Source organism: Pteropus medius, unplaced genomic scaffold, assembly GCF_902729225.1.
Source record: "Pteropus medius unplaced genomic scaffold, Ma_sr-lr_union100, whole genome shotgun sequence".
NCBI lineage: Eukaryota > Metazoa > Chordata > Mammalia > Chiroptera > Pteropodidae > Pteropus > Pteropus medius.
Window position 1 is genome coordinate 7,200,012 of NW_024349804.1, and position 15,347 is coordinate 7,215,358.

The 15,347-nt window shown below is 45.0% G+C and overlaps 1 protein-coding gene across 1 annotated transcript in view; it reads right to left on the reverse strand.

Moving 5' to 3' along the window:
* Nucleotides 1-384: 384 nt before the first annotated feature.
* CD38 (CD38 molecule) overlaps nt 385-15,347 on the reverse strand; it is a 35,443-nt gene continuing 20,480 nt past the window's right edge. The window contains exons 2-8 of the mRNA XM_039838150.1: nt 13,121-13,250; nt 11,271-11,406; nt 9,363-9,448; nt 6,393-6,466; nt 4,623-4,715; nt 4,182-4,268; nt 385-3,656 (exon numbers count right to left, since the gene is read on the reverse strand). Coding sequence (XP_039694084.1) covers nt 3,593-3,656; nt 4,182-4,268; nt 4,623-4,715; nt 6,393-6,466; nt 9,363-9,448; nt 11,271-11,406; nt 13,121-13,250 — 670 coding nt within the window. The 3' untranslated portion in view covers nt 385-3,592. The remainder of the gene's footprint in view (nt 3,657-4,181; nt 4,269-4,622; nt 4,716-6,392; nt 6,467-9,362; nt 9,449-11,270; nt 11,407-13,120; nt 13,251-15,347) is intronic.

Sequence of the window (15,347 nt, forward strand, 5' to 3'; positions counted from 1 at the left end):
TTGTTTATATGATTCACTATGTCTATTCTAAATATATTCCAAACTGGTTATTCACAGATGTTAATGAACTTGCCCAGTGGGTCACCTGTCTCTTAATTCCATGGTTTTCAGGACCTCGTGCCGCTTGTATTTCAACCAGAGGACGAGAATGGCAATGTGCACTGATGTGATTCAAGTTCAAGGACAAGGGTCAGTTCAAAGCTTTCTGTGCTTCGCGAGTGCGAGAACCAACTAACCACTACCTCTTAGGGAGACACCCAGCATTGAGTCCCTGTAGATTCATTTAAAAAAAAAAAATATATATATAGATAGATAGATAGATAGATAGATAGATAGATAGATATAGATATAGATTTATATAGATTTAAATAACTCAATAGTACAAATAGTTAATTGCTTTATTTTAAAAAACTGTAGAAAATGTCTGGGTTAACACTACATTCATAAAATGACTTTTATAGTTACATCACACTCTGTGTTTACTTTAACATTCTACTTTATACAATTTTCATTTGCCATATATAACATTTATCCAGTTCATATGATTACTTGCCTTTTCAAAAAGCCACAAAAACAGAGTCCCTCTGTACAGCATGGATTCTACCTGACACTCAAATCACAGACTTAGGAATTGTTTTAGGGAAAAACGGGATGCCAGGAGGTCAGCGCTGCCCCTGCTACATCTGCTGCAGCAGGGAGTATGCAGATGTGGGTTGAGCTTGTTCCCAACAAGAGCTAAAGGCATAGAAAGCTGTCAAGCCAAAGAAAGAATGTGTTTTGCCAAAATATTTTATATATACCTGGCTTTGTTTGCCAGGTACATAGAAGATAAAAGACACAGAAACAGCACTAAACAGGTCGACACAAAGAATGACTTAGGGCTCAAGAAAGACCCATCGGATACAGAATCGCTGTCTATTGAGAGACATGGTTTTGCATCATGCAAGTGTGTGTGTGCGCGTATATATATATATATATGTATATGTATGTGTGTATATATATACATATATATATACATCTTTTCAAGTATTCAGCCTCAAATTTCAGAACTATACTTGAAAGCATGATGTAAATAGTATAAGAACCATTACAGAAGGAAAACGGTGAGCTTTCAGGAGTTAGAAAAGGGAGACAGTGCCCTGGGTCGCTCCCGCAGCCTCTGGGTAAGTGTGATGGCGGATGCGAGTTGGGATGGTAAGAAGCGTCTCTAGAGCACACAGGAATGCAGTGGGGAGACAGGGGTAGCAGGTCAATGAGTGAAGGATGAGGTCGATGAGTGATCAGTAATTCAGTAGAGTCACTTATATGAAGATGGATATGGAGGATCTATTTATACACGTAGGCCAGAAAGGCCTTCAGGCTAAAGATGGCCGTGTGGCTAATGGCAGAGATACCCGAGTTGGAACGGCAGAGGGAGAGGACGCAAGGGTGGGGTGGCATGGTAATATACAGAGGTGGCGCAAGGAGAAAAGAGCACCCCAGCCCCCAACCACCTCCAGGGCTCCCAGAGTCCTCTGTGGCACAGTGTGAAAACCGTGGGACCAGCCCCCTCTTAGTCTCCACTGGCTTTGAACTTGAACACTCAAATGAGTCTTCTTGGGAGAAGCCTCTTGCAAATTGGAAGGTAATATAAAGAATGAAATTTTTCTGACACAGGCAGCCACTTCCGGGGGTATCCTGATGAACAAGGAAGGTACATTTAGAGAGTCCAGAAATCAGCACGCAAGCCTGACAATCGGCAGAAATTGTCCTGAGTGGAGAACAGCCAGGTCACTCAGCAGATTAGCAGGGACCTATTGCTGAAGACATTCTGCAGAGGGAGCTCATTAAAACGTGGCACAAGTCTGACTCTTAATCAGAACTGATCCCACGCACCTGGCCTCATGTCTCGCCAAGACTAACTCTTGTGATGATGAGCCTGAGTGGAGAAAGAGCTAGTGAAGAACTCACGAACTGACTGCAGTGGCTGTGGCTGAAAGGGCTCCTGAAGGACACTGGGTCACCAACCGGTGGCAGGCAGAAAGGAGCCAACACTAGTTAAATACTTGTTTTCATCTAAGGCGCTATGCCTCGTCAATTTCTGTCACCTTCTTTAGTTCTAACCACACTTTTGTGGGGGTGAGTTTATAATGCTTATGTGAGTGGCGAGAAAACTGAAGTTCAGGGAGGTCAGGTATTTCATGTGAGATCACAGTGATGCCAAAATATGAACCCATAACTGCCTGACTCCACAATATATGCTGTTTTCAACAAACCCTGTAGGTTCCCTCGAGGAGTCTCAAATTAATGTATTAATTTTTCATTCAATGCATTTATATTAAAAAAAAAACCTAGAAAATCACCAGATGTTTGAAAATTAAGCAACACATTTCTAAACAACAATTTTAGAAAATATTTTTCACTGAATGATAATGAAAAGAGACATATCAAAACTTAAGAGCCACAGCTAAAGAAGCACTCAGAAGAAAATTGACAGTACTAAATATAAGAAAAGGAAATGGGCTGAAAAATCAATGATCTAAGTTTCCAGTTCAAGAAGATGAATTTAAAAATCCAAAGAAATTATAAGGAATTTCTATATCTCTAATAATAAAGAGAACAAAAAGCAATTAGAGAAAATCAACAAAGCTAAAAGATGGTTCCTTGAAAGAGTATCAGAAATAATAATCCCCAAGGAAAAAAGGAGAAAATGAACCAACTGAACTGCCAGTATCAGGAACAAACACATATTGTAACTGCCCACTACGTATGTAAGACACCGAACACGAGAAGCAAGAGGAAGGGGAAGAGGAGAAAAAATTGTGTCTGCTTCGAAGCCATCCAGAAAAATCACATTCCAAATTCTACTGTATTCAACTAAATCCAACATGCATTTATTGGAAGAGAACATAAGGCACTGTTAGTTTGGCATTACAGGCCTAGAAAGAGTCAGACAGAGCTGAATTCAAATTGAGCCTCTACCTTGAACTAAATGTATGACTTTAGGCGAATTATGAAACACCTCTAAACTTCCACTTTCTCATCTAACAAATGGGAGATACTGATATCGACCTCACAGAACTGTTAGAAGGTTTAGAGGTAAAGCACCAAGTACCTGAGTAGCTTATATCTACAGAATACTTTTCCCAACATGACCCATAACCATGGCATTACAGTTTATCTATAGGAAGGGTACAAAATTACATCCTGAGGTCAGGTTATTCATTTGAAAATGTGACGTTTTCTGAAAAGCTTGGGCATCTGCCATTTTCTTTACTTGCCTGTTCCAATAAGAGAGGTTTGGTGTGATCCTTCTTCAACAGAAAGTATGTTACCAACATAAAAACACCATATGAAAATTAAAATGAAATAATATAAAATTTTCATTTTACATAATAATTTTTTCTTGACTATTAGGAGATCAAAATAAAAACTATGCCAATAACGTATTATTTTAAGACTTTAGGAGAAAAACTTCCATTTTTGGCATTGACATGGTGACAGAGAATCAGTCAAATCCTCGGCTTCCCACTGGTATGTCTCCTGAGTCATGCACAGCAATCCAATCTGTATGAGAAGGGCTCAGAGTTCAAAAACCACCATGCTGATTGGTTCATATTAGAGAATTGCAAGATGAATGCTCAGGATTTTTCACACACTGAAGAAACTTAATAGGCCTATGACAAGAAAGCAAAAAGAGATTTAACCATACATTACACCTATGGTTAAATTCACCAATGAAAGAAGACCCTTTGTTAGCAAGCCAAGTATGTGTGGACCACTTAGCATCCACACAAGTTCCTCTTCTGCGGTGGTGACAACATGAAGGAAGGTCAAGTCCAGGAGTGAATGACTTAAAGCGGGGCCCAGTTTAGTTTCACTTCACGTGTAAAGCCATAAGAAGGAATATTGAGAAGGGACGTTTGATGATATTGTGGGCAGATGAAAATGAATATTTGACTCTAACATGGCACAGATATGGGCTCTAAGTGTCAGTTTGGTGATCAAGAAATAGCAGAAGCAGCAACTTGGGATGAGGGACCCCCAGATTTTCTGCAGAAGACTGGGAACACCTCTAGGTTAGGCTAAGGGGAGGAACAGAGATCACCATAGGTCACCACCCCAGATCAGCATCCAGGCCCTAGGGAAAATGCCAGCACAGGGCAGGATGGCTGTTTCTTTTTCAAGAACAAATCTATTACCTGTAGTTACTCTGGCAGGTAAATTTAATATTCCTGTTGCTTAAAATCGATTTCAGATCATTTATGGAGGAAGCTGAGCATGAGTCACTGGGGAAGAAAGAAGAAAGTGTTAAAATAACAAGATCTCGCAAGGATTTCCTGAGGCCCTGAGTTTCTCTTAGGTAGCAGGCCTTGCGCAAGGCCCCGAGGTAAAGAGGTGAAGCACAGATCACCTCTGAGAGTTCACAGGTCAGCTGGGATGCCGAAGCTGTAAGCTGGGGACATGCTCATCGTGGAGATAAAATTGAGATTCCATTGGGATGTGCTGAATGTAGGTAGAGTGAGGTCCCACTCACCACCCAAGCCGGTCTTCCCTCAGCGCGGTCTTGTGCCTGCGGATTATTTTGTGGACGGATTCCTAAAATAGCCCTTTGTACATGGGTACAAAGCAGCGACACATACCTGTGAACGTCTTCAATGTTATCCATCACCCAGGCTTGTAGTGTAGAAACCTTATCTGGATGCAAATTATAGATTTCCACACGTCCAAAGGTGCTAAGGTAGAAGAGACAAAGAATATTATTAACCCCAAATTCAATCGTTGGGACACCCAGAGCCCCTGTGAGAAGCTAGCAGGTAGGGTGCCATTAGTAGGAACCCACCCTTTTAAACTGAGCCATGATTTGCATTCAGAACAGCCAAGTTTCCCCTTGCGGCATGAGCCAAGATGAATAAGAGCATCAAAACAAGAGTCTCGATCTGTACATTGACGTTCATTCTTTTTTAAATTAATTGATTTTAATTAGTTTCAAGTATACAGTACATTGGTTAGACATCTATATAGTTCATAAAATGATCCCTCCCTCCCCCGGCCCTCCACCTAGCCATCATATCAATGCTGACCGCATTCCCTCTGCCATGCTCCCCATCCCCGTGACCATCTATCTATCAACTACTAATTTGTACTTCTTTAACTCTTCACCCCATTCTCCCAGTCCCCTAACCCCCCTTCTCTCTGTCCATCACCAAATTGTCCACTATATTTGTGAATCTGTTTTTGATTAGTCTGTTCTTTGTGTTCCTTAGATTGACATTAATTCTTTAAGTACCTGCTATTGCAAGAGTGGGCCTTAGACCAACATAATGACACCACCCCAGTCCTGAATTCTTCCCCAATATCTCCGCCAGCTGCTGTTCCTATTGCAAGGGATTAGATCCCTAATATCAGATTAGAAAACCCTGGCATGTTACTGCTTTCACTCCGAAGCCCATAAGGTTGAGATCAGAAGACAAAAGGACAAATGCTTCGTAGAATTAAACACTGAAACAGGAGAGAGGAAATTTAATTTGGGGCACCTAGGGCACATGAATATATGCTCCCTCCTCTCCATCCAGCCTTGTCCAGGGAAAGATTGGAGAACAAAGAACCGAAAAGATAATCCGCGCTGTAAACACGGTGAGTATGGAAGGCAACTGTGAGGGACGGGAGGCATCGATGTGGCCGGATCCGGTGCTGTGCATTAAATGAGAGATCACAGCTGAGAGCCATCGAGCACGTTCCCCGTCAGGCGCAGCGCTCAGCATCTTTCATGCATTATCTCAGTTCACCTTCATGTCACCATCGCCTCTGCAGGCACAGCCTACAGGGGCTCCAAGAGGCCAGGTGTCCTGCCTAAGGTCACGCACGTCATAGGTCATGACCTCCCATTCGTCACGTTTAAGCTCGACACTAAATTGCTGACGATGCTTGCAGAGAGATGATGAAGGTCAAGAGCACGGCACAGCTCCCGATGCTCCCAGTAGTAGTTTTACTGCTGAACTGGGACTCGTTGTTTACGGAGGACAGAGGAGTCCGGACAGATCTCCGTGATGGTGAGGGTGCAGGGAGGCAGAAGGAGGAGGGCTCCGGCCATGTGGGGGAACAGCGTGAACATGGCAGGAAATGGGCGGGATGGAGAGTAATGAGAGACAGAGCCTCAGAAAGTCAAGAGGGGGTGCTGGAGACCGCATGGGGCCGTCAGCACCTTTACAGGTTTCTACGCCACAGAGAAACCAGACAAAAGCACTGACTTAGAAAAAAAAAAATCTGTCCATGAAATACAAAAATGTTACCGTTTTTAGCCCAAATCTTCAGTACCGACTTTAAACATGAGAAGTATATTTTTCGATAGATGAAATATCTCCTAGAAGGCCACGCTAACACTTGCAAATAGAATGCAAAGAAATAAGTACCTGTTTTTATTAAAGGCGTTGCTGAAGGACCCATTGAGCACCACCTGGACTACACCGCAGGCATTTTCTGCAAACTAAAAAAAAAAAAAGAAGCCCACAATTCCTCCGCATGCGAACTTAATTGCCACACCCCAGCAGCTCCACCCCAAACAGCTCTGAGCATTAGCTGGTTAAGGGAGAAATAGCCTGTATGGTTCTAGCTTGGTAATGCCAGGTTCTATATAATTTTCATCCCAAACTCCTGGAGGGATTATGCTTCACATGGGAGTTCTGGAAGCAGTTGCCACAACCTGTGTTTGAACAATGACCTTCAACATCATTGCTGCTACCGTGGTGGCTCAGAAGTCAGAAGTCCAGACGCATAAGAGAAACGCTTCTGGCGGGGAAGATGAAAGGGCTTCCTTGGTGCCACGGCATTGTAGACACAGCACATTTCATTTAGGGAGCAGGGTAGATGACTCAGGGGAAGGGACATGGGGACACCAAGAAAGGGGAAACTGGGAGAGAAGGTGACACCAAGACTTGCACAGACACAAAGAGAAATGGGGGATGGATGGATGGATGGATGGATGGATATTATTGTGCAAAGTTCTACTTCCTCGTGTAACAAACATTCAGCTGAACTCTTTGCTAGAAAGTGGGGAGAACATAGTGAACAAAAAAAGCCATCTATCTGTTTCCTCCAGAAGGTCCATCCACTGGGACCACCTCCAGACCCCTTCTCACTTTATCCAGCTATCTCATACAGTGATGATGAGCTTAATGTGGATTTAGTGTTGATACCGAAAGCTCTTTGAGAGCTGTGAGCCTGGCTGTCCTGCTTGTCACTCAGCCCTGGAGGCTCAAAGCTAGTGCATGGCACAGAGTGGGTGCTCAGTGAAAATCTGTGGAAGGAGTGGGGGAGGGCAAGAAGAAGTAAGAAGTCCAAGGACTTGGTGATGGAGATTCGGAAAGAAATAGAAAAGGCATTGAGCCCAGGCAATAAAAAGCTTAGTCTTGAAAGATGAATAGGATTTCACCTGGTAAAGGCTGAGGCCGCTACGAACAGAAAGGCCAAGGGTCTTGAGAGAACAGTGGTGTTTTGGGGAAAACTTCGGTGGCTTCTGGACTTAAGATAGATTAGTTCATGGAGGGCCACGAATGCTTTGCCAAGAAATCTGGCCTTTAGTCTGTAGGTGATAAAACACCACTGAACAATCTGAAACGGAACTGTGAGAATCCAGTGCAGCTTCTGTCTTTCTACTGGGGGTGATGAGCAGAAGGCAGAGGCCCAATTATTACCGATCACAAGTGCTAACTCAATGGCATGCTTACAGGGTGACAGGCTCTGACCTGGCGATATTATATAATGCTTGAGAGCCCCCACAAAGTAAGTATTGGGTCAACTTGCCCAATGCTCGCCTCACTTGGAAGCGAGCAAGTGAGATAGAGACTCAAACACTGTCTCTATTGTCAGAAAAAGAAAGAACGTAGGCTGATTAAAGAAGACTGTCTACATACATACACCCGTGAGAGTTTGGCCAATGTCAGTCCCAGCGTAGCTCACAAGACAGAGCGCCTTCGATCACGTACACTCCTATCGGCAAGGACGGTATGAGGAACATATAAAACGTGACGTGGCTTTAAAAGGTTTTAGCAACAGCACTGCCCAGAACATATCATAGAGTGATAAGGCAAAATAGAAACTTTTTTTCAGAAAACGCAGACAAACAAAAAACGACGATAACTAATTATATAGTGCCTCTGATTTTTCAAAGCACAGAGTAGCTACTCAACAGTGTGTGAAAGGGTTGCTTTCTGAGTTAGTTGATGGGAGAGTGGCGTCTTGTTTAAACGCTGCAGTAACCCTGCGGGGCAGGCCTTGTTTGTCCACATTTGGCAGAGGAAGAACCTGAAGGTCAAGAGGGACGCTTAGAGAATCTGTCTACGTTTAAACAGTCCCCTTTCTTCCAATCCCAGGCTATTGCCTTGTCTCTTTGACGGTTTACCTGAATCTCCTTAAAGTGGGTTGTGGTCTCCCTCCCTACTAGCCCACTGCCCTTGAATGAGTCACCTAACCTCTCAGTCTTTGTTTCCTCACCTGGAACCTGGGGATTTGTACTGTCTCACAAGGCCCACTGTGAAGACTAAAGGGGGATGATGTAGGTAAGGAATCTGGCCCAGGACTTGTCATAAATATGAACTTAAATGTGACTGTCCACTGGATCCAGCTCCTCAGATGTCGAAGTGTAATTTTGGAGAACCACAAGTACTCTAGTTTTACTTTCTCCCTCTTTTCCTTTCCTTCATTTCTTTCTTCCTTCTTTTCTTTCTTTTTTCCACGTCCACTTACAAAGAAGCAACTTACTAGAAACATAAATAAGCACAAAGGCAGCTTAGAGTCAAGTCAGAAATAACAGAGAGAAGGAGCTTGGTGGAGGGAGTGGGGAAGGAGAGTATTTCCCAGCCTGGATTCTGGACCTGGAATCAGACAACTGAGGTCAAACTCCCAGATCTGCCACTTACTTACTGTGTACATTTAGCAGAATGCTTATTTACCTGTGCCTCGATTTTGTCATCTGTAAAATGGGTGTGACACTCATGGTACCTACTTCATAGGGTTCTTGTAAGGACGAAGGTTTTAACCCGTATGAAAACCTGAAGACCATGCCTAGCACACAGGAAGTGGTCTGTAAATGCAGATTATTAAGACCATTCCAGGAATCAGACTGGTCAATACCTGGATCCGAGGATTCGACCAAGCCAGAGATTTCCAGCAGCCAAAGCCCACGGACCCTCCTTGAATGTCCTAAAATTATACATAAAAATCTTCTTGGCATGTGCTTAGAACTACTTTTCTCAGGAAAGATGACTAAACTCTTGCTCCTAAACGGATCTGTGATCCAAAGAGAATTAAAGCCGACCGCTGACTGGATGACCTCTTAAGTTCTCTGATCTCCGAAGCTCTGGAATGTCACGTGTGGTGCTCACCCTTTTAGACACGGTGTCCCAGAAGACGGACATGGTGTTATTGGCGCAGTCTCCCCTCCAATCTGGGCAAGACTGATAGTTCAATTCTAAAAGACATAGTTTATAGACAATCATCAAAGTGGAAAACAAAGGGTCCAATTAAGCTCTGTTCTTCCCTGGTTGTTCCATCTCCACGGAGCCATTTTCCGATGGCACCGCCGCCAAGTCGGAGGGTGGAGAAGGGACACATCTCGACCTAATTTAACTAAGTGCCCCCTGAACCTCATCCAGGTCCTTACCTTACCCTCCAAAGCCCAGACAGGAACACAGTGACCAGCTCTGAGTCATCATTCTGGGAAACTGCAGCAAAAGCTCATCTGACAGAGACGAGCCGCCGTCATTATCCCCACGTCCAGGAAAAATCGGAGATAAACCTGGGTCCTCTGGGACCACTGTCCCCAACCACCCCTCTGCTTCCTGCCAGCTCTCTTCTGCTGACGGCTTTCCTCACGTCCTCCCTCAGTCCTCACACCCATCGGCTCTGAGTCTTTCTACGCTCTCTCCATCAAAGCAGACTCAGGCATTCATGAGAGACAACAGAATACATACTTTCGGTGTCACTTCTTTCAAGGATATCCGCCTTCATGCGCGAATATTTTTGCAATTAAACTGACGTACATTTAACAAGTAAGATCGTAAGATATTTAAAGTGCTCGATGCGATGATTCGATATGCATATATACATGGCGAGAAGATTCTCCTACGTGGAGTTAATTAACATACCCATCACCTCACATATTTATCTTTGTGTGCTTCTGTGAGAGAACATACAGGTTCTACTCCCAACACATTTCAATTACACAATACCGTGTTATCAACTACAGTCACCATGTTGTATTAGATTCATGCTATAACTGAAATTTGTGCCCTTTACCTACCTCTCCCTATTTGCTCCACCCCTGGCAACCCCTTTTCTACAGTTTCTATGAGTTCATTTTTTTTTTTAGATTCCACATATAAGTGACATCATGCGGTGACTGTCTCTCCCTGCCTAGCTTATTTTACTTAGCATAATGCCCTTGAGATTCATTGGCATCGTTGAAAATGACAGGGTTTCCTTTTTCAAGGCTGAGTAATATTCTTCTGCATGTATACGTGTGTATGCATGTGTGTTTATGCCACATTTCCTTTATCCATTGCATTTGACTGCGCAAACATTTGAGTGTTAGGTAAAGAGATAAATTAGAAGCCCTACCTTCAGAGACCACATAACCAAACATAATTAAGTAAATCACAGAAAGATCAACTTTGGCAGGGGGCTGGCGTGCAGCGCCATTATGAAAGGTTGATGTTGAACTTGATTTTGAAGGGTGAATAGGAGTCGTCAGACAGAAGGAAGGTGCTCCATGCAGAGAGACCAAGTGCAAACACACAGAGCTGTGAAACAGCTTCCTGAGTTTAGACTAGTCCCACTAGAGCAGAAGCCATGAGGAAGGGAGTGATGGAGGATGAGGCGTATGAAGGACAGAGGCCAGGCCGTGCTAAGGAATTTAGACTTTGTCCTAGAGGCACAAGAGAGCTATTTGGGTTTTAGGTCTGAGGCAGAAAGGATCCCAATGTGCTGGCCAGAGGGCTGCTGGTCTAAAGAGGGGAGGAGTGATCAGCAAGACCTTTACAGCAGTCTGGGCAAGAAGGAGGGTGAGCTAGCGTGCTGGGCTCAGGTGGAAGTAATGTCTTAGAAAACAAAGCAGGGAAACATGAGTTGATCTAAAGAATGCTATTTTACATCAGCCTGAGTTGTTGGTGGGACAACTCAGCGACAGGTGGCACCTGGGGCTCCTCCTTCTACACTGACCTGTTTCTTAGCAGAGCTCAGGGCTCCTGCACCCCACACACCCCTGGACAGTCCCGAACAGCCCAGACCCTCACCGGAGGAGCCTGCATCTCCACACCACTTGAGACCGTCAGCCATGTAACCCAGCAGCGTGTTCTCCAGGGTAAACATCTCCTGCTGGACCTCGGTGTACAGATGCGCCAGCTCCCTGGACTTGCTCCAAAAGAGAGTCTAAGGAAGAGTAAACACAACTATTAAGTGAAAACAACAACAACAACAACAACAAAAATCCACATATTCTTAAATGAAAGACAAACATGGAAAATATTAGAGTGAATCACACAAAGTCAGTGTGCTGAATGCCTCGCTGCTTTCTGTGTGTCAGTGAGAGAGGATGCACATGCATGCGTGCATGTGCGTGCGTGCGTGTGCATGTGTGTAGATGTGCGGCGTGTGTGTGTGTGTGTGTGTGTGTGTGTTCTAGGTCACAATGTAAAATGAGCTTATTATTCTGGTGTGCAGTAAAAAAAAAAAGTCTGAAAGCCACTGATTAGAATCTTATACTAAACATAGGTCGGACCACGTCTGGAGAACGCATTAGGAAGTTACGAGATTCTGAAAGCTATCTGCAAAATAATTTCGTCTATGTGCTATTTTGGGGGAGAAGTGTTTCTTTGATTCTTAAAGAGCTCCTTAACTTCCTTTCCCAAATCTCCCCCTAGCCCCACAAAAGTAAAAATAGGAAAAAAAAAAAAAGAAAGAAAAGAACAAATACAGTGAGTTTTTCTAAGGTCTCTTGTAAAGGTCAAAAAGTCAAGTTTCAGAACATTCTTCTGCCCCACGGGTCTATTAATTCTGCAGCGGAGGAGACAGAGGGTGTGGTTGGCAGCCCGGGCCTAGAGTCACCCCGTTTTACGAAGCCCAGCATCACTACTTATTAGGCACTGACTTAGGACAGCCAAAGCATCACTGAGCCTCACTTTCCCCATCTGTAAAATGGTAACAAGAACAACCGTGAGGAACTCCTCCGATGCTACGGAGATCAAATGAGACAATGCAAATATAGTGCTTAGTCGCCTGGCAGGGACATAGGCCCTCATTCAACAAGTGTCACCTTGGTGTTAATTTACCAAGCGGTCCTTCTGTGTAGGGCCTTGTGCTTGGTGCACCAAGAAGGAGCTCAAAATAACCCTAGCTCTCACGGGCGGGATGAGAGGCTGGAACATGGCTTAAAGGGCTGCACGAAGGTGATTGGAGGCACAGGGAATCTTCACCTTAGATGCTGACTTTAGAGAAGATGTACTCCATTACAGGCTTCTCCCAGTACCATCAATGTATGAAAACCCAGACTTCTCAGGTTCCACAGCTTGTGCCATTAACATTTCAACCGGTCACTTTCAAGACTTGAGCGATCACGGGCCGCCCGAACTCGCCTCACCCCAGCTTTCTCAATTGGGAAATGGAGATTCTGACACCAGCCTGCCTATTCCACAGGATGGCGGAGAACGCCTAACAGATAAGGTGAAGAGAGCCCCTTGTAGGCAGACAAAGGCGCTCTGCGAATGCGAATTGTTGCCGTTGTAGTTGTTGCCGTCATCAGCGACAGCAGACAGAGAGAGGGCTCTTCCGCGATGATGTGAGGTCCGGGCATCTTTGTTTGGCTTGGACTGGGTTTTACGTTAGGCTTGTTTCGCCTGATTTTTGACCACGTGTCCTTTCCTCTTTCCGCATCCCCATCTCTCTCTTCTCCCTCCCCAGATGTCCTAAGTCCTAACGACATCCTGGTCTCCCCGGCAGCCCCACGGACTCCATCTCCACCAACACACGCCTCCATCCTAAAGTCCAGAGTTTTCCTCTTCCCTCATCCTGGTTAACGTCTGGCCCTGCGACCTCTTCCCTCCGGCTTTCAGCCTCCGTTTTAAAATCAGTGACTCGACCCCGTTACCTTGTCGCAAGGTACAGTTTGATTTGTCAACTTGATCAGAGGTTGATAGTCTTCTTCTGTGAAGCCGCAAGGGTCCTTCGAAAGCACTGCACCCATGAACGCCCCCACTATCTTTTGGCAATCTTTGACCCTGTGTGATAAAACATGAAAAATAAAATAAAAGGAGGATAATTAGATTTCAAACCTATTTTCGAAGCATAATTATCCCCCCCCAAAAAATCTCATGTAGGAAGAATTTCCTGAATGCCGAGTAGTTCATATACATCATCTCATCTAAACTTCACGACGTTTAAACGAGTGAGCATCCACTCCGTGCCCTCATGGAGCTCACTCTCTAGTTAAAGAGACAGACGAGACACAAACAAGAAAATAAGGTAACAAAATAAGAGCGGACGATGATCGGTATGCCGGAAACCGACGGGGATCCTAGATACAGTGCCGGGTCAAGAGCTGCACCTGGAGATGTGAAGACGAGGCCCCTCTTCATTCCCTTCCTAGCCTGTCCCCCTGTCCCCTGCAGAGCATAAGCAAAATAGGTCTTTCCAAAGGGTCTTCTGCCTTCCTGGCTCAGACCTGCTTCCCCCATAAGCCAAGGAATCCGAGAACACTAGCATGGCCCGGGTCCTTCCACAGAAGCCACCTGCTCACCTGCTCTTTTTGGGGACAGGAAACAGGGGAAAGCCCCTCTGTTTAGGGTAGGGACGAAGGCCCTGAGTTGGGCTGCCTGTCTGACTTGTCGCTCTACCAGTTATGCTCTGTGTCCTTGGGAAAGTCACTCAACCTCTCTCTGCTTCGGTTTCCTCATCTGCAAAGCATCACGACACAGATGTTCTGGGACTGACCATGTTAAGATCCTTTGGAACATTGCCCAGCACAAAATAGGGGCTCCATCAATACTGGCATCATACTTTCTTCCTTCGTTTTGTGCCCCTTGTTCGGGCCTTCCTGGCTGTGAGTGTCACGCACAGGCAGCAGAGGTGGGTGCGACCCATGCCTCAGGGGCTAACTTAGGAATGTGGCTCCTCCCAGCAGTGTCCTGAAGGAGACGTATAGTCAGTAATCACCACACCTGGGGCGGTGAGACACACGGGCGCTCAGGGTGGGATCCAGGGCACAAACCTGGGCTGGACAGTGACACCCCCGCTTCTTCCCTTGGCCACAGGCAATACGAGTTTCTCCTTGCTCTCGGTTTTAGATGGGCACACACCCTCACCTTAGTAAGAATCAGCCTAGAAAATGTAACAGCTTTGATATAAAGCAGCCATGGAACAAAATTCCAGACCAGTCGCCCACTAGCTAGGTGGGTCAACTAATAATAACAACAATAATTATAACAACAATGACAGGTAGCAGTTATTGAGAGCTTAATATGTGCTTCACATTCATGTCTCATTTACCCTCATAACGCTTCCATAAATAAGTATATCAGGATTGGAGTTAATAAGACCTAAAATAGTAGAGACTTAAATAAGATAGAATCACTTCCTGCTCATACATCCATCCGGAGAAGCCAGTATGTGGGACTGGTGTGACATTCCACATGTCAAGGTGGCTGCTCCAGTTCCAGCCATCGCGACTACATTCTCGTCTGCAGCAAACAGTAGAGAAAAGAAAAATGAAGAGAAAGAAGAAGGAAGAGGAGGGAGGAATAGCAGCAGCAAAGGGCTGTCTTTAAATGACAGGCAGTAGAGGATGTTCTTACTATTTGCTGTTATCTCATTTGCTGAAATGTAGTCACATGGCCACACCTAGCTGCAAAGGCAAGATGAGAAACACAGTCTTTCATCCTGACGGCCATTGCACATAGGAAGTTGAGGTTTGAATTCTAGGGAAGAAGGGGCCACCCTGCAGGTAGGTGCCACCATTTTCTCGTTTTACCCATGAGGGGGAAACTTTAAGGCTAGGCATTTAAGCCACTTGCATGGGGCGACACAATCTGTAAGTGGTAAAGCAGGACTGGACCCGAGTCTGTGAGGCTGAGGTCAGGCTCCCAACACACTGCTATAGTATCGCCTTACGAGGCAGGCTATTCGACGCCTCCAGCCTCAGTTTCCCCATCTCTATAAGGGAGGTAATACCACTTCACTCATGGCAGGTTTGTGAGGATAAAATGGGGTAACACATGACATGCACCTGGCTCCCCGGAGGTTTCTCTTCATGGATGCCCCTCCCTTCCCCAGTTGGCACAGGATTGACTTCAAAAGCTGTGCCAGAAAACCACTGTCCA